Source organism: Mchenga conophoros, linkage group LG11 (assembly GCF_057382185.1).
Source record: "Mchenga conophoros isolate Kocher_MC1m ecotype Shallow Benthic linkage group LG11, M_conophoros_male_GT1.1, whole genome shotgun sequence".
NCBI classification, from domain to species: Eukaryota; Metazoa; Chordata; class Actinopteri; order Cichliformes; family Cichlidae; genus Mchenga; species Mchenga conophoros.
Window position 1 is genome coordinate 9,602,308 of NC_140536.1, and position 20,338 is coordinate 9,622,645.

At 41.7% G+C, this 20,338-nt stretch overlaps 1 protein-coding gene across 18 annotated transcripts in view; it reads right to left on the reverse strand.

Annotated features, from left to right (window-relative positions):
• Nucleotides 1-20,338, reverse strand: part of rims2a (regulating synaptic membrane exocytosis 2a) — a 158,636-nt gene that overhangs the window by 112,681 nt on the left and 25,617 nt on the right. For 17 of the 18 annotated variants that reach the window (XM_085290795.1, XM_085290793.1, XM_085290792.1 and 14 more), the window contains 3 exons: nucleotides 14,907-15,117; nucleotides 14,275-14,286; nucleotides 2,323-2,582 (listed from right to left, as the gene is read on the reverse strand). In XM_085290795.1, coding sequence (XP_085146921.1) covers nucleotides 2,323-2,582; nucleotides 14,275-14,286; nucleotides 14,907-15,117 — 483 coding nt within the window. Of the gene's footprint in view, nucleotides 1-2,322; nucleotides 2,583-8,377; nucleotides 9,232-14,274; nucleotides 14,287-14,906; nucleotides 15,118-20,338 lie in introns of those variants that run through there. The other variant, XM_085290808.1, reaches the window with a different exon arrangement.

Consider the following 20,338-nt stretch of genomic DNA (forward strand, 5'->3'; position numbering starts at 1 on the left):
TTCTCCTTATAAATAGACCTCCAGCTTTTCCCCCTCCTTTTTTAGCACAACAGATCCAGGAGTTAATTTAAACATTCTTTAAGATTAATGAAAGTGGGTTTCGGTGCTTATGCGGAGGGAGTTCTATTTATACACTCTGTGCTATCCATCATCAGCATTATCCCATGAATTTTCAGACAGCCAGTTTCCTGTTTTGTCACTGCAAATGTAGGCAATGTCAATGCGAGAATTACTCCCTGGTACCATCTCCACCTCTCAAAGCTATGCAATCATTCACGATATAATGGCAAAATCCTCGGCCGGAAACAAAAAGTGATTGAGTGACTGACTGTTTGGAGCAGTCTGAGCAACTCCTGCATTACTTTGCACTGTAAAGCACTGCAGCTTTAATTACAATTTGCAGTTGATTCTCTGCTCTTTTTCTTTTTAAATCATTGGACAGTCTAAGGGAGATTCAACAAGAACACTGTGGCCATCCTTATCTTCCAACTGCATCCAAGCCATCAGGACTGTAGGAAAAAGTCTGATCCCCTGACTAAAGTCTGCTACATTATGTTTGCATGTGTTTCCACAACTACAAGAAGGACATATCCTCTATATAACTACCAAAATACAGCTGACCTGCTGTATAAAACTGTAACCTTGTGTGTTATACATCACTGAATGTGTAACAATGGGTATATCTGATGGAAGATGGGAGAATAACATCATGCCATCACTGTAACAGACTGATGAAGTGGCAGTGTTACGTATCCCATGTCTGAAAAGGCTTCATGTGTCACTCTGCTTGCTCATTGTGTTCTTGTCTATATTTCTGTAGGGTTTGTACCTTACAGTATAAAGTTCCCTGAGATGCACACGGCTATGAATCGGTCCTGTATATAAATATGTAAACTGAACCGATTCAAATTAAACCATAGCACAGTGGCCTCATTACACAGTGAAAGCTCTAACAGGACACTCATGTATTTCCAACTGACTTGCAGGGCAGATGTGTTAAATGGACTTCACGTATGAAATTTTTAGTGGATTCTGAGGACTGTGTTTTGAGACATGTTGTAACCAGAGTTGTGCAGGTTGTTTTGTCCCTGTGCTACACAGGTCAGCGTAACTGTACTTTGCTGGCATGTAACACAGATGCACATAAATTACTCTGGGCTAACTCTGTATAACTCTCCAATTAGATCCAGGCTATCCACTGAGTGTGCTCTCCACAACATGGCTAAGTATACAGCCTGCATTTCCCATCTTTCCTATAAAGAAGCATGGAGAGGAAGAACAGACAGAGAGAGACAAGGGGGCAACTGTTAGTCTGTGAGCTATAAGGTTGCTGTGGCACACCAAGGGTTGTGGAAAACAAAGCCTTACGCTGAACAAATGCTGAGTTACCTTACATCTGAGAAGGAGCAAAGACGGACACGAGAGGGTTTTTTGTTGTTGTTTTATTTCAAGGGCTCTGCTGAGAAATTCCAGAGAGTGTACAGATCCTGACTATAAGCGTCCATCCAACCTTTAGAAGAATAAAGAGCAAGGAGCCCCCATGTGGACATCAAAGTAACTACTTTACTTGACACCAGCATCAAGAAAAAGGCAACCGGATATGGGATTCACAAACACAGCGTGTCAGTGTTGTCAGCATGTGAGAGTGTTGCACTCAGAGGGAGCGCTTAGTGCATATGACAAAAGAAACACAGTGTTCTGCATTGTAATTAGCCCACTCTTGCTTTTCGAATAAAAACAAACAAACAAAAAAACCCATCCTATTAATACTTTATTTACTGCAGTGGCCGAGCTGGCCTACAAACAGGACTAATTACTAAATAGGACCGCTGCAGTGAAAAAGTGCGCTTTTGTCTCAAAAACAGAGATAGTACTAATCACTTCACACACACCTCACCTGCCTGTTTCCCATTGCAGCTGAATCAGAGTTTCAACCATCTGTGATCATGTGTGCCACTGTGGTGTATGTGTGTGCATGCATGCATGTGTGTGTAATGAAGAAAGAATGAGTGGGTGGATGACTGTAGTAGAATAGCTGAGTTAGTGCCAGTTAGATACAGTATATGTCTCCCTGTGTCGTTTATAGGTCTCATGGGCTCCATGTAGAAGAAGCTTATATGGATTCTTATGGCAGGCTTGCATGTCTGTTCCTTCTACAGCAACACAGAGCAGCGGTAATATTAAAAGGCTTTCTGCTGTTAGATGAACCACCTTTATGAAGCTCTTGTCTGTAACTTACACCGTGCATGCAGCGCATGCTTGCTTGTTTGTTGTTGTTTTTCACAAACAGAAGTGAGGTGTGCATGTGTGGGGCTCGTGTACCTTAGCCCTGAACCGTTGTCAAGGGACGCCTGTCTGGGCAGGAGCCCGCCGTGAGGTCTGTTTCTGTCTGACGCTGGTGTCAAGTCTCCTGAGGCTCCCTGGTAGGGGTATAGGGACGGGTCCTGCAGTTTGGCCTTCTTCCCCTGTGGCCCACCCTCAAACACACCCCGCGCTTGATCAGGCCCCGAGCCGTAGAACCATGCCCCCGATTTGGTGAGGATTTCTTGTTGTTTTCGGCACAAGTTGCATACCCACATAACCTGCAGGCAAGAGAAGGGGAACAGTTAGTTCAACTGAAGAGGCGGTGGCAGCCTTATAAAACCTAAGATGAGCTGCAATGGAGTAATTTGTGTATTTGTTATCTAAAGCTGTAACATGACTATGAGGCATATTGTTGTTGCTGGGTGAACAAAAAAAACCAAAAAGATCTCTCAAGGTGTTTGACAATCAGGAATCAGGAAGAGAACTTTTATGAAAGTGAGTAAAATGAGTGTTTTCACCCCTGCAGCGACAATATTCATAAACACTACTCACAATTCATGGTGATGAGGTGAATGATGAAATATGAGACACATGCAGCAGCCTTTTAAATCAGTGAAAGGTAAAGTGACATGAGTGCAGATTTTTTTTTTATTGCTGCTCTACATTTTGAGCCTGTGCGTCCATCCTCTACAGTAGTTTTAGTGCAAATACAGCCGACTAACAGCAGAGGCTACATCATAGTGAATGTTACGCATATTTTGCTAATATATTTTAAAGGGAATGGCAATAATTTTTTTCTGTGTTGTGTCATCCTGGGTAAATAAAATAATGTTTATTTATTGGTATAGCTGGATTGTCAGTGGACAGTAATATCACTCGGGTGACCACACCTCTCTCATTGAGTAAAATTTGAGAAGAGTAAGACCTTACTAAATGACTGGCAGGCCAGACAGCCAGTTGGGGGTGGCAAAGAGCCACTGCAGCACCCCACCCCCGACCCACACCACACATCGTGCTTTTACAGTCCCAGTGCTGAGTCAGTGCATTACCGTTATTAGTATAAGCGGGTGCTGAATTGACCGAAATGTTATGTCTACATTAACTGAACTTGTTTAAACTGCGCCCGCCTGTACGGCAACTGTCAGAACAGGTTCAAAGGCTTGATCTGTACCACAGCTCCAAACTGCTTATCTCAGCCGCTGGTTCGAAACGAAATACAGAGAGACGCAGAGTTGGGTCTCTCCACCTCCGTGGCAGAGACCTAACAAATTATTATAGTTGGTAACAACCCAAAACATCCTATGCAACCTTTGCACTAACACACAGACCAAGAAAGTTTTTCTGGGTGGGACAGAGAGAAAACAAAAGCTGTCATCAAGTTACACAGTCAATCATTCAGTTTTATAAATTGTCACACTGTTATATCACAACACCCTGGGTGCAGTTGAACAGTAAAGAAAAAGCCTCGTATAAGACCTCCTGTGTCTTTTCCTAAGCAATATATGAAATTCCCCTCTCGCCCATCCGGGCGGTCTTTATCCTTCGAGCTCGGGTCCTCTACAAGAGGCCTGGGAGCTTGAGGGCCCTAGGACTGCGCTCTTCTGTACAGAGATCTCCGATGTTATTCCCGGGATCTGCTGGAGCCACTCGCCTAGCTTGGGGGTCACTGCACCGTGCGCTCTGATTACCACTGGGACCATTGTTACCTTCACGCTCCACATCTTCTCGAGTTCTTCTCTGAGCCCTTGGTATTTCTCCAGCTTCTCGTGTTCCTTCTTCCAGATGTTGCTGTCATTTGGTATCACTACATCTATCACTACGGCTGTCTTCCTCTGCCTGTCTACCACTACTATGTCCGGTTGGTTAGCCATCACCATTTTGTCCGACAGGATCTTAGCTCAGTCATTCTCCACCACCCTAGGGGGCATCTCCCATTTTGACTTCGGGACTTCCAGGCCTTGTCGGCACAGATGTTTCTGTATACTCTGCCGACCACTTGGTTATGCCGTTCCATGTATGCCCTGCCTGCTAGCATCTTGCACCCTGCTGTTATGTGCAGGATCGTCTCAGGGGCATCTTTACACAGCCTGCACCTGGGGTCTTGCCTGGTGTGATAGACCCCAGAACTATTGATCTTGTGCTTAGAGCTTGTTCCTGTGCTGCCATGATTATGTCCATAGTAATGCATTCACATCATCTAGTAGACCTTCAGAGGATACTTCACGTAATCTTGATAACCGGCTATGGAGGGATTATGTTTCAAGGTCAGTTCCTTCTTCCATTGCATATATATGTATAGAGAGAGAGAGATGCTACACGACTGAAACACACAAGAAACACCTCACAAAAAAAGAGATCATCAGCCTTTTTTTTAAACACAGGTTAATGTCACAATAATGAAGGATCTGCATTATATTTCATAGGTCAAAGGAAGCTCAGCATCTACACATCTACACAGTATGTACTGGTCTATGTTCTAGTGACACACGAGGTATTTATGACCTCCTATCAGTGTTACAGATGACTTAGAACTCTGGTCACACACAATGGAAGCAGCGAGGCTACACACTGTGCTTTATGTGTCCCAGAGGACAGGAGCCAATCAGACCACAACTTCCTTTATTTATCCAGTGCCACTGTGAGAGCTCTGCAGCAAACCAGGGGTCACTGTAGAAGACCCAGCTGTCACCTTACTCCTAATCAACGCCACATTACCTCCTGTATTTGATTTAACTAATATTGTGAATTGTAACTAAATCATGGGAAGTTATCTCAACGTGGAAGTCTCCAATCACACAAAGGAGTCTGTTTTTTTTTTGGTTTTTTTTGCTTCAGGTAACAGTGCTCTGCAGTAATCAAGGCAGAGCAGCGTATGTCAGCACCTTCAGTATGTCTGCTGACAAAACACATGTGCGCACACATTACTAAACACCAGGAGACCCCAAAGGCTGCAGCTATTCCACCAAAGACTAGTTAAATCCCACATATCAATCATCACCGACAAAGACAAATACAAAAAGGCTATTAATGATAATCTAGGTATAATTTATATGATTCTTTCAGAGTTTTGTTTTTCTCAGCCAAACAATTTTTTTGTGTGTAGACGAGTGGATTAAGCTTACTCATGGAGAAATGTGTGGGTATCTACACTAATAAAGTAACTACCTACATTAGAGCATGTAGGATCATGGGAAAAAATGTTTTACCTGGTTAATTACCTGAAATCTGCCCTTTCCACTGCTGTAGCCAATGACCTACATATTTACTCCTCCAAACTGCAATTAACAGGGAGTCAGTTACTGTGCACCTCCCCAGTCTGCCAATAATAATTAACCATATTCTCAGCCCTTGGACTGCACATGTCAAGCTCTTTTATCTCATCAGCGAAATACCTGATAGCCTATTAGTATTCCAAAAACAGAGGCCAAAAAAACAAAACTGCATGGGTCCAGAAAATGTTGCACACACCGAGCTTCAGACATCAATACTTGGATTTGATTTGCACTTTGGATCTGAGTCAGAATAAAAATTGAGGGTTATAAAGTCTATAAGACAGGAGGAGGGGAAAAACCTCCACAGGCTGAATCTACAATATCTAAAAAACACTGAATGAAATTAAATGAAATTATGTAGTGACACTGATGACATTTTCTGTGGTTGCCTAAATGTTTCACAGAGGTTATAGATGGGCTTGAGAGACTAGTGAGTGCTACCTGGTTTAGCAGTTCAAAGACTTCTGAGCTAAGGATACAAAATTTCTCAAATTCAACCCAAAAATAAGAAATCTGCTGAAACTTTGACGGTAGAGATAAGATCTCATGCTGTAGCACAGTACTAGATGTGTGACAGTAACGGAAGCACGTTGGTTTGTCTTTAGTCACACTGGCAGACACCACACAGCATAAGGCTGCTAACAGTCCATCCAGGGATGCAATCCAAAGACAGATTGAGCTCAACCCACACTGACAGGAAACTATTATAACCTCCATTCATTTGCAGAGAACATTGACAAAAAGACTCCACAGTAGATGAATGCATTCACAATGACACACACACACACTGGTCAAGCAGCTGTAACAGCCCCAGGTATTTTCACTACCACTGCAGCCATTCTGCTCCAGACTCTCAAACACACGCGCTTCCCTTTGGCTCAACTCTTCACGGCTGAGCGCAGGCAGCGGGTTTGGGGGCTGTGGCCCTCAGGCAGGACCATTTCTCTCTGTGTTTGCACATTTAATAGTCATTGAACCTGCAGTTAAAAATAGAAAAATAAAAAAAAATTTAAAAAAATAAAGCGCTACCACCCTGTCCAAAACACCTGGAAGATAGATACTCTATTCAACCTGCTATAGGCTGCTTACTGAGGCAGTGAATTAAGGGAAATACACACCACATGCCACAGGATCAATAAATAATTTCCTTTCCAATACTTTCTCATCAGACCAAAGGTTTGTTTTTTAGGGTAGCAGCAAATATCATCTTCCAAAAAAAGTGGGTGTGTTCTTGGGGAATTGGCAGTGCACATTCACATATGTCTTTGAAGGAGACGTTATCTTTGACACCCCCCCCCCCCTTTTTTTTTCTTCTGTGAATAAGCCAACAAGTAAAGACAACAACATGTATCCATCAGCAATGTCCATTACATATTAAACACTGTTGTGCATGCTCCATTCAATTTTTTCCTGAAAGAGACATCCCCTCACAAAGCTGCTGGATCTGCAGTAAGCAGAGAGCACCGAGCTCTCTCTTGTGGCCGTTAAATGACACTGCAACATTATTTAACACTCCAGAGTGAATCAGCAGTATCCTTCCAGGCAAAAAACAAGAAAAGCAGAAAGCCAGCTCCAGCGTTAAATGACACTTTTAGATTCATTCATTTTACACTCATTCATCCGTAACATCGTCACAGGATGCTATTTCAAATCGAGATGAGGAGCTTCTGGTGACATCTGTGCCACATTCATTTGTTTAACAGTTATAAAGAAACCCTGCTGAGTGTCCGTGCCACGATTCCAACTGAAGATTGCATTTGGAGGTTTACTGTGAAATTTGTTGCATATCAGCTGCCCAATAGAGACAAAAATAAGCTCATCTACAGCTAAAGCAGCAACAAGCTGCAATATTGATGGGGCAGTAAATGAACTGTCATAGGTATCATATTGCATCCCTGTTTCCCTGCTTCACCTGAACTGGGGTGAACTGAACCGCTCATTAAAGACTCATTGTTTGGGTAGTGAAGTGTTCCTCAGAACATCATGACCTGGACAGAGTCCAGCTTAAGCACACGGGCATCACAAAGTATCCAGCTGCAGTCCAGAGTGGATGAGATCTGAACACTTTGGCCTTATGAAAGGGAACAGAATGCACCAGGAGGGTAACATAGCATGTTTCAGCAGAGGTTATCACCCAATATTTCCCTTATTACATCCTATTAAAGATGCATATTCAGTTTGAGGAGTTTTGAGGCACTTCTCTAGAATGAAAGGTTTACAGGGTGTCATTATTATTTTTGTTGTTTTGTAAGTGTGTATTCCAGCCAATACTAACGCAAGGAGAGCGCCTACATTCACATGCCCTAACACTGGCTGCACGTGGTGAATTACATTTTAATGAGCTTCTAATTTTAGTGTTGCGCGGCAGTAATAATAATAGACTTGATGAATATTTATGCTCCTTGTTTGAAGTTCAAGAGACACAAGAAAGAGGAGGGGACTGCTGTGGAAAACCAGTGTATGGATTCACACAAAAATGGCTGATGCCTGTCAGACCTACAGCCCCTTCAGCCTCTCTGTGACCCAAATAAACGTGTTAAAAATGGGGGGTTTTGTTTTTTGACTGGCACTGCGCGCTCAGTGGAGACAAACACATGCAGTACTGTCGGTAGGATAAAAGGAATCTGATTTGGGATTTTCTGAAAAGAAATTGCTGCAACACATGCTGTGTTCGGCCAGAGTGCTGAACTGAAACGGCCACCTTTATGGCAAACAAAATGACCAGTGGTTAAAAAAAACAGCAAAAAACAAACAAACAAACAAAACCGCGATGTTGTCACTCTGTAGCTCGTTCAGCTTACCCATGATGCCGCTGAGACAAAGATAGCCGTCTCTCCAAGTCATTCCAATAACGTGCTGAGGACCGTCAGAGGCTTCTGCTCCTGAAAGCCAAGAAGCGATTCCGACCTTCAGCACCGCGGACAGCTCCGAGCGCTGACACCGGGTTGCCTGCCTGTCTGCCGGACAGCAGCTGCTGAAAACACCGTGAAGATAACACCGGGGGGATCAACCGGCCACATCCGATCCAAGAAAACCGACCAACGAAGCCTTATTCCCTTAATTCTTTCCAACAAAGCGATAACGGACTGCACAGAAGCCTCAATTCCTCAATTCCTGCTTGTGCCGTTATACTGGATCCATCCGTGCAAACAGTCCCGGACTGAATGTCAGCAGCGTCTCTCCGAGAAAAAACAAAACATAAAAAAACCCCAAAACCCAAACATGTGAGGTGAGCAGTAACGCGTCAAATCACGCTGTGTGAGTTCATCTGGAACAGAGAGTCAGAGCTCTGCTGGACCTAAAAGAGCTGATTACATATGCGACGCGTCCCAGCTCTGCTCCCACACTCCGGCAGACAACGGACAACAGCTACAGCCGCTGTTCCCCCCTCCCGCAGTTAGCGTTCACAGGAACACTAGAGTCTGTGCTGGAAATGCACCCAGAGCCTCCGCAAAGAGACTGGAAAACAAACGCGTCATCGTGCATTTGCCCTCGTGTCACACTGCCGCTGGACCAGGAGTCGCAAAATGTTGAACCCACGCGAGGAGAAAAAGCAAAAACAAAAAACAAGCGAAACAGCGATAAAATCACTTGAGGAACTGAGCCGGGTGATGAGGTGTCGTCAGTCTATACCAAGCTTCTACCCTCATGTGAAATCTGCCCCCCCCCCTCCTCCCATAACATGTGCAAGCAGCATTTTGTCTACTATGAAAGAAAGCACAGAAACGTCCTTGTACAGCTACATTTGGAGAGAAAAAAATGACGAGATGTGCATTTTTCATGCTTTCTATCACAGATATATATATAGCTGAGGTAAATGTATAATTAGCCAGGTTACAAAGCTCTGCAGGTTCAGTCATAAATAGGTGGCATCAGTATCACAGCATAGAGCTGAAAAAACGCATCTGTGCGTCAGTTATGTCATATTTCAAGACGTTGGAACACATTTATTAAAGGGATTTCTAACTGCATTACTACTGTAACATCACGTGCATGCTCAGCACATATGAAAAAGGTGCATCTCTATGAAATCAGAAAACAGTTAGTAGTACACCATCAAGGAGCATTGTTCTAATGGTGAAAGCAATTTCACTGGTGCCATTTATAGAGTCATAATTTTTCTTTGATTCATTAAATTTTTTTTAAAAAGGAAATAGAATCCAACAAAGTAGCGTCATCCTTGCGCTTCTATTTTATAGCAGGAATGTCGAGGGTCCAGGAAGCACATGTAACATCTTCAAGAGTTGCTTTAATCGCAAATGAGTTCCTCCCCGGAGACTGTTGATTCCTCGGGCCCTTTTTGAAGCCACATCAGAGGAAATTGGTGGGGGTGCTCTACCGCTACAAGCAGGGACTCTGAAGACTTCACAACACTGACACACAGTTTATCTATATCAAAGGCATTTCCAATTTTGAGAACAGAAAAAAAAGAAGAAGAAAAAAAAAAGAAAGTTGCTCGGAAGTTTTTTTTGCTTGAAGTAGAGGCTAAGCTACCTGGCACGATTGCTGAGCAGTGATTATTATCAACACACACTCTTATCACTGTTTTTACATCTATTATTCAGCTTGTTGCGATAAGATAAAGCGATTAATGTGGCTACACTACAAGAGTCATAGAGTCAATTGAGCTTTTCAGGGTTAGTGAGCAGAAAACCTCCATCTCGCCTAAACTTCTTTACCAGCTGTTTTAACTCTCGGTCCCTCTACGCTATATCATATTCTAGCGTGTCATATCTCTTCTTGCTGTTCCCGGCATAGACACTTGTAAATATTCAATGGCGTTTCACAGAACAAGATCTCTCTCGCCACTGCTGTCACCATCTGCGAGAGAGGGAAAGAGTAGACGGATGGAAAAAGGACAGATTTCACCACCCCCGCCGCCACCACCTCTTTCACTGACACACAAGCTTAGACACCAGACCGTCAAGGCACGCCGCAATGTGTCCCTTTGTTCGCGCGGGAGTAATCAAAGCTTCTGTCCATCAGTTCAATATGACAATAGTGATCAACTAATGCCCTGAGTGGTCTTTTGTATTGGTTTGTGTTGTGGAGGTAGCACACACCAACATCAAAAACTGAAAAACGCCTCTTTGCTTTTTCACACTCATCACCTCTGTTTCTTATTTTTATGCTGACCCTCTGACCGACCCTGTCAGCTGAACTTCTGCTTCCTGCCATAAATGCTTACTTTGCTCCCCTGCTGCAGACGAGCGTTGCAACACATTTCACATGCAGATCTGCAAAAAAATATTCAAAAGTATGACAGCACTGCCAAGCACTGTGATAGTGATGTTACTGAGAGCAGCAAGAGGAGACATATATTTTCACCTGCACTGGGATCAAGTGTTTATGTCAGTGCATATAGACATACATTACTTTAGAATGTCCTATCATTACAAAATGATTCAGTTCTTTTTGGTGTAACACTCCCATACTCATGGTCTGTATGGAGAAGTGACCTTGTACACCAGGACACTGGGGCATCACCAGGTAAATAGCTGGCACTGGATAAGAGGCACATCACATGGTCTAGCTGCCATTGCCCTGACTGTCTATCACCAGCCTGCTGCCACTGTTATTACTCAACACCATCTGTACAACATGGTAACCGATCTCTCAGCTATTATCTAGCAGTGAACAATGGAAGCCCTTACAAATGGGGGTCTTGGCATTATAGGGAGCAGCTGGACAGATGTCGCTCTGTGTTTCTGCTGAGCCTGTTGGTATGCAGTGTCCTCCACAGCCTGCAGTCTGTCACTTTAACGGCTAAACACGGGAAGGCGAGCGCTAAGAGAACTCTGGGAAATGCATGTTATACATATACAGGGAGTGCAGAATTATTAGGCAAGTTGTATTTTTGAGGAATAATTTTATTATTGAACAACAACCATGTTCTCAATGAACCCAAAAAACTCATTAATATCAAAGCTGAATGTTTTTGGAAGTAGTTTTTAGTTTGTTTTTAGTTTTAGCTATTTTAGTGGGATTTCTGTGTGTGCAGGTGACTATTACTGTGCATAATTAGTAGGCAACTTAACAAAAAACAAATATATACCCATTTCAATTATTTATTTTTACCAGTGACACCAATATAACATCTCCACATTCACAAATATACATTTCTGACATTCAAAAACAAAACAAAAAAAAATCAGCGACCAATATAGCCACCTTTCTTTGCAAGGACACTCAAAAGCCTGCCATCCATGGATTCTGTCAGTGTTTTGATCTGTTCACCATCAACATTGCGTGCAGCAGCAACCACAGCCTCCCAGACACTGTTCAGAGAGATGTACTGTTTTCCCTCCTTGTAAATCTCACATTTGATGATGGACCACAGGTTCTCAATGGGGTTCAGATCAGGTGAACAAGGAGGCCATGTCATTAGTTTTTCTTCTTTTATACCCTTTCTTGCCAGCCACGCTGTGGAGTACTTGGGCGCGTGTGATGGAGCATTGTCCTGCATGAAAATCATGTTTTTCTTGAAGGATGCAGGCTTCTTCCTGTACCACTGCTTGAAGAAGGTGTCTTCCAGAAACTGGCAGTAGGACTGAGAGTTGAGCTTGACTCCATCCTCAACCCGAAAAGGCCCCACAAGCTCATCTTTGATGATACCAGCCCAAACCAGTACTCCACCTCCACCTTGCTGGCGTCTGAGTCGGACTGGAGCTCTCTGCCCTTTACCAATCCAGCCACGGGCCCATCCATCTGGCCCATCAAGACTCACTCTCATTTCATCAGTCCATAAAACCTTAGAAAAATCAGTCTTGAGATATTTCTTGGCCCAGTCTTGACGTTTCAGCTTGTGTGTCTTGTTCAGTGGTGGTCGTCTTTCAGCCTTTCTTACCTTGGCCATGTCTCTGAGTATTACACACCTTGTGCTTTTGGGCACTCCAGTGATGTTGCAGCTCTGAAATATGGCCAAACTGGTGGCAAGTGGCATCTTGGCAGCTGCACGCTTGACTTTTCTCAGTTCATGGGCAGTTATTTTGTGCCTTGGTTTTTCCACACGCTTCTTGCGACCCTGTTGACTATTTTGAATGAAACGCTTGATTGTTCGATGATCACGCTTCAGAAGCTTTGCAATTTTGAGACTGCTGCATCCCTCTGCAAGATATCTCACTATTTTTGACTTTTCTGAGCCTGTCAAGTCCTTCTTTTGACCCATTTTGCCAAAGGAAAGGACGTTGCCTAATAATTATGTACACCTGATATAGGGTGTTGATGTCATTAGACCACACCCCTTCTCATTACAGAGATGCACATCACCTAATATGCTTAATTGGTAGTAGGCTTTCAAGCCTATACAGCTTGGAGTAAGACAACATGCATGAAGAGGATGATGTGGACAAAATACTCATTTGCCTAATAATTCTGCACTCCCTGTATACATGTACACTGATATGGCCTCCTGTTGTGCATTGACCTGCCCGGCGATGGTGTACATCTTTAGTTCATTACACACTTACAGATTATTGCCAAATGTAAATCTATAGTGTTGTGCGCTACATCATGTGGAAGATTACATATTGGGAATGATGCGGGAACATTGAGGCTAGGCATGGTATTTTATGAGCAAAAAATAAATAAATTCAAAAACAGTCGCCAACTTAGAAAAGTTACCTGTTTTATTTAATCAGGTCAGGTCTAATTTGAATGTCAATATTAAGCTTGAAAGGACACTCCTGTATTAAATATTATACCTATATAAAGTCTACGCCTTAGAAATAACACATTATTATTTATTTATTTTTAAAGATGATGTGTTATGCTTTTTCTGAAATGTTTTTCCTTTATATAAGGTGGGGTGACTGTGGCTCAGGATGTAGACCAGGTCAGAAATTAATCGTGAAGGTTGGGAGTTTGATTCCCTGCTCCCATGCATGCCAAAGGCAATGTGAGTTGAGTGTGTGTGCAAATGGGTGAATGAGACATAAAGAAAGCACTTTTAATGCTCAAATTGAGTAGAAACTTGCTATACAAGAACCAGTAAATTTACCAATGTTACAATGGTACATGCTCACATTAAACATGGTCAAAATTTAATTAATGACACTGAATGTGTAAGCAAGATAGAGGTGGGCAGATCGATTCAAATATCGATAGTATCAATACCAATGCTAATATTGCTAGTATCGGATCGATACTACGAGATGATAGGATTGATGCTTTGTTTCTATCGTCTAAGTTAGCTGCCTTTATAGGTTGAAGTACTAGTACTTGCACTGGTATCAACATCAGCAAATCAGAAGAATGTTGGCTTAAAAGCAAGGAGCTAAGAAATGGCTCTTTCAGACAAAGGATGAACTGGAGGTTTACACCAAACCTCGTGCAAAATAAAATAAGGATTGTTTTCAACTGCAATCCAAGAATAAAAATATAAAATTTTAAAATGATCATATTTAGCTGATTATTTGAAAACAAGCCTGCTGTCAGTACCCCTGCTCTATTCTGTCTTTCAAGACTGCAGTCTTTGTATTGTCCTAGTGTAAAATGGCTCTCTCTGTGTATGTATTTCGTATTAGTTAACCTTTATTTCAACACTGACATGACTCACAGATGAAACTAATCAGCACCTCTCATGCTCACTTCCCATCTGTCTTGGCTGCTGTATGTGTATTTATGCATATCTCAGCATTTTATGAACCATGATTGTGTTCAGACAGTCCCAAGAAACACAAAAAAATAATTTGCTAACCACTTTGTCCTCCTGTTGCAATTCCATGAGAGCAGGAATGCAGCAGAAAGAAATAAAGAGGGGAGACAGATTAGAGGGGAGAGGGGGCAGGAAAGATGGGGGAGAGAGAGAGAGAGATTGTGAGTGGCATTAGTAGGTCCTCGTAGCACTGTCACATACTCGATCAGCACATTTTTGAACGACATCAAATAAAAACACACATTTAAAAGGCCTAAAAGCTTTAGCATAGTCTTGTACAGTGGTTAGCTGGGCATCGAAGTGCCACATTATACGAGAGCAGTCATCGGGCTCCTCTATGAGATAAGAAAAAGGAGGGACAGCTCCCTCGAGTGGTCAAATGGAAGAGCTGTACGTTAACGTGTAAACGTCTATAGCTGTGAATGAACACATCAGAGAAAGAAGAATTATAAACGAAGGCATGTGACTGGAGTACACGATCATGATCTGAAAAACATTAGTTGCCATTAGAGACACTGCTGGCTCAATCGCCGTGACTATGATTTTACAGCAAACTTTCATAACCTTGTATTAAATACAAACATATGAAAAACAAAACAAAAAAACCCACATTGCCTGGGTGGGGCATCAGCACATGTGGGAGTGTGTGTCTTTAATACCAACCACGGCATTACCTTATTTGACCGCAGAGACACTCGTCCTCCGCACCGAGCACAGAATTTCGTTTGGCAATATGAACAGAGGTGGCCACAGCCATCGGCAAACTTGGTTTTGTGGCAGATCCCGCAGGTTGGGGCTTCGCTCTTCTGGTCCTGACCCTGCTTTGTCTCCTCCCCCATCTTCTTAACCTGGTCCTTATATGACTCAAACTGCTGGTGCAATTTTCTGCAAGCAAATGGGAAGGGCAGAGGTTAATAAAAAAAAAGGAGATACGGATTGGTGACCAATTAAAAAATTGAACATCGGTATATCATTGATTTTTTTTTACTCATACAGCCTTTTTTTGTACTCCAGAAGTGCTATGTCTTATTCAGGATGAGTGGGAAAAAATGCTACAAACAAACTATTATTATGGATTAGATAAGTCTGAATGATCAATCTTGACATAGAGTATATATAACAAAGGCCGTAAGTATCGCACTGTTAGAGTGTCCAGTGCACACTTGTGGCAGTGTGGGAGACTCGTTTCACACTGGAATTATCCTTGTTGGATGACTCGTGGCTTGAGTCCTTTTCTCCAAATCACACTTCCACAAAAAGCTTCTGCTGTCAGCTGACTAAGTGATATACCCTCAGACGTATGCAGTGTGTTAGATTTTGAAAGGAAAAGCAGACGCCATGACCTCAGTAGCTTCAAAGCTGAGCTCCTCCTTTGATATCGCGCTTCGCCTAAAACACGGTGGGGGTGGGTATCAAATTTGCTTTGCAACTTTAAGAACATCACTTAATTCCACTTTCTCAGGTTCCATTGCGTTTAATGAATCATTTGCACCTGTGTTTCTATATCAGGACCGTTGTAAGGTGAGACCGAGCACACCTCGGAGCCATACTGTTAGATAATCATCTTCCAGATACACACAGTTATTACTGCTCTGGTGTATTATGCTCAGGCAATCATTTGTCATTGCTACTGCCTCTATTGTGTTACTCCTTGTGTCCTATAGATGGCCTCCTACTGGTACATTACATCTGATCTTATACAGTGGCTGCTTAACTCCTAACAAGTCCTCAGAGGCTCCTAAAAAAGCACGGGCTCTTCACATGCATTTTGTATGACACATGTCAATTGAGCGTCTCCTTGGAAACTAAACACTGGGCTGACTTCATAATATGGCGATTAGAATTGGTTTCAGCCCACATATCCCCTGCAACATTCATTAGCGCTTGTGAATTATTGAGCAGAGCTATCCTTTTACCACATACAGCTCTGCATTTGAGATAAACGTGTTTCCTTTGCTCACAACTAGACCTTTAGAGCCCAAACGTAAGGTCCACACATGCCACTTCGAGTCTATGTGTGGGTGTGTGGTAATGTGCACAAGTAACTGTGCCATCTGAACATTAGATCGAGTGCCACAGGCATGCCCCACGTTGTACCCACCGAGGGATTAAAGGGCTAATTGTGTCAGAGCCTTTTGTGTTTACCAGCAGAGATTAGTGTGTACCCTTGTTTAACAGATCCCACCAAATCTCATTTACTGACAGAGGGGCTGATAACAGATTGATCAAGAATATGATACAAGAGGTAAAGACTAGTCTCCCAGGATAAAGGAAATAAGAGTACAAACAATTGTGTTTTTTCTCACTTATCTCCCCTTACAGTCAAGCATTTAGAGAAATATGCGCCAGACAAGGTCACTTACACAGACCACTTCTAACAGTCACTCAAACCTTTTTGGTGGGACAAAAAAAGAGTTGCTGATGCAAATCTGTCACTAAAACAGATAACACATAGCAAGAATAACCTGTTTAAGCAGGGTAAAGCGTATACTGCATACAAAGTCAAGGTCATAAAGAGTAATGCAACTTTCATAAGTTTGCCTCTCTACACCAGAACAGTGAAGACATTTAGCTTTAAACCAAGAGTTATCCAAAATATAGCATTATCTGTTATGACTTACAGTTGATTAATGACCTGTTTCATTGCCAGGTGTGCAATCGTGTTCAGGGCAGATTAAGGAGAGTAAAGTTCTATGTGGTCCAAAGATGCGGCAATTCAATTGAACAAGGTCACTGTAAGGTGTAAAAAACAAGCAGTCCTAGGAGAGGCCAGGTCAGCATTCTGGTACGTTCCTTGGAAACAAGGAATGGACTGAGGAGACTAAGTAACATCAAGAAACAAGATAAGTTAAGAGCAATTAAAATTTATGTGATAGCCAATACAAAGAGTCTGTAACCTGCTGTGAGCCCAACTGAGCATGTGTTGTATTTACTTAACACAAAACTAAAGCCAAACTAGCAGTAACTGATGGTGGCTGTAAAACAGACTTCAGAGTCCATCACTGCAAATGACTTGCATCCAAGTATTAAAGATATTTTAGATGGTAGTAATTATATTTGTCAAATAACTTTGAACCTTTAAAAACTGGAATCACTATGTCTAGACTTGGTGGTAACTAACAACTTGTAAATGCAATATTATGATTCCTTAAATCAAAGCTGAAAGTCTATACTTTAATTAGAAGTTGATAACTTTAGTCAAAATCAAATACAGTGGTGTAGAAGGGAACAATTAGGAGTTTACTGTCAGTGTCCAAATGCATCTTGCTGTATAAATGAAATATCCCAAAAGTAAAGAGACAACTATCCCAGACTAATCAAATGCAGGAAATAAGTTACTGAGTAAAACAGAATAAATGTACAGTCAGAGTAGAATCCCATGGCAGCCAACAGCTGGTACACAGTACCCATTCTTGCTTATCCAGTCAGACTCGGTCAAATATAGGTGATGCTGCTGACGAGTAATCATACGCTACTCATTGTCCCATCCCAAGCTAGCGTGTCGGAGCTCTCTTACCTCTCTGCCACACCAGAGCAGCTATAAGCAGCCGTAACATGAAACTCTCGCTTGGACGTATGACAGAGTCTGCATATCAACACCAAGCCTGAGCTACAAGCTCTCTACAGGGCTTGGGATTCCTCTTTTGTCACACACCACTGGAGAAGAATCCTAACTTCCTGGTGTCTTTATTATGCCATGCTGACCCTAAAACATCAGCAGCGAGTCTATTAATTGATTTATTGATTACTGATTAATTGATTGATTTCTACAAGATGAAGCAACTTACTGGGTGCAAATCAGATTGTCCAAATATCACAATTCTGTCTTGAGTTTGACTTTAAACTCTAGTTTAATTGCTTTATTGGCAGAAGAAGAATTGAGCTGACAAGTCTGCAGTGTCAGATTTTCACAAACTTTGTTACAGCTAAATAATCTAGACAGCAGTCCCACTACGTGCAGCATACAAACTCTGCTTTGGTTTGTTTTTTATTCATTTCAATAGCATGCTTGATACTCTGGTATGCAAGCTAATTGCACACAGCAATGTTTATCACATTGTTGTGTGGTTGCTGCTTCTGACAGTAAGTCTTATAAGAACCCTTATAAGAAGCTGTCATCCCTGTTGGACAACGTCTCCCACCCCATGCAGCAGACTGTGACAGCACTGAGCAGCTCCTTCAGTGGGAGACTGCGGCACCCACGGTGTGGGACGGAGAGATTTCGCAGGTCTTTCCTCCCCACTGCTGTCAGACTCCACAACAAAGACTTTAACTGAACAAACACACACATCCACACATGTGCAATAACACTAAGTGCAATAATCTTTTCTGGCATCGTTGTATTTTTACTCAGTTGTATATAGCATTCGTATTCTATTTTTATCTTATTGTATATTTTTATTCTATTTTATTCTACTGTATATAGTATATTATTTTATTCTATTCTGTACAGCTGTGTACTGTATTTATTCTTATTGTATTCTAATTTTTGCGTCATAACTTTTGCACTGTCCACTTCCTGCTGTGACAAAACAAATTTCCCACGTGTGGGACTAATAAAGGTTATCTTATCTTATCTTATCTTATCTTAACCCATGGTTGAAACTTTGATGACATCTCCCTGGTCAAACATCTCGCTGTACAACTGCAAAAATAAAACCACAGACAGACCATTTTGATGCTGTGTCCAAATAGAATAGAACATATATGTCTAACAACTGTCTAATCTGTTGAATGGTAAACTTAAGGCATCAGACTGTTTCTATTGCCCCTCTGGCCCATTGTCACGATTATCAACCCAAACTTTTTTCTTGTGTGATGAGCACACAACCCTGATATCATCAGTTTGAGTCTTCACTAATCAATAAAGACATACCAGAAATGGTAGAAAACATTTCTTGAACACAAACATTCTCTTGCTGGAAAGTTTAAAAATGACGTCCAGCCAATGTTGAAGAAGTACTTTGAGCCGTCATCGCGGTAACATCTGCCACGTCAGTTCAGCTTTCATTTGGGAACTTATTTGACCGTCAACAAAAAAACATCAGCTGATGGTTATTCAACATTAAAATGTTTGTTGGGAGCACTACCACCACATCATATAAAGTAGCAAAGCTTTGTTCAAGCTAAAACAAGCAAAATGCTCCAGAAGGCACACAGATGATATTTTTTGCTGTATATCAGTATATTATATTACGAATATTATTTCTTGCACATTAACACTCATTGATTTAAGTGTAAAACTGTGATTATTGCCTTGGTGTCATACTTAATAAGCTGAAACAGTGTGGAAGGACGTAGAGATCTACACTGTTTCAGCCATCAGGAGGAGGATCCATTAGCAAGGTAATGCTAGCTAGCAGCAGTTAACACCATCATATTTTTTACAGGCAGTAAAGTCACATTTGTGGGGATGTTTGGTGGTTACGTTTTCTACAAATGTTATCTTCATTTATTATCACCTTCATAGAAGAAATTAACATGAGTGCTGAGAATCTCAATAGTTTGCAAATGTTCACAAAATGCACTAGCTAGCATGACAATAGTGATAAACAATTCAAAAGATTTCAACTGAGTACACCACATGTCCCTGTACCCTATTGAAATTCAGAGAAATGAGTAATAAGTCTGAATTCTACAATGTTAAACAATCTGAATTTAGACACGGAGCAACTATCTCAACCTCCCAACTTTGACCTTATCGTAGTTTGGTGGAGCTAGCAGCTGTGAAACTGGTTTCCTGCTCTATATTCTATTCCTCATAAAAACAAATCAAGCTAGCTAAAATGTTTATCTGTGTGGTTGTTAATGAAAGATTCAATTTTAACAGGAATTTAATAAGTGATGGATTTTGGTAGGGAAAGATGTAATAATTATTATAAAATAACCTTAAAGTAAACAATGATTTATACAGGATTTAGTATTAGAGTCCTGATCAAAGATTAAAAATACACCGACATATATTATAAGACTAACTCCGCTCTCTGTCTTCTTGATCAGTGACCTGTTACAGCCAATAAATATGTCATTTATTAAAGTTAAATTCATTGTGGCACAACACTTCCACAGCACCCCTCGCCTATGTGCTTAAACCAGCAAACTGAGA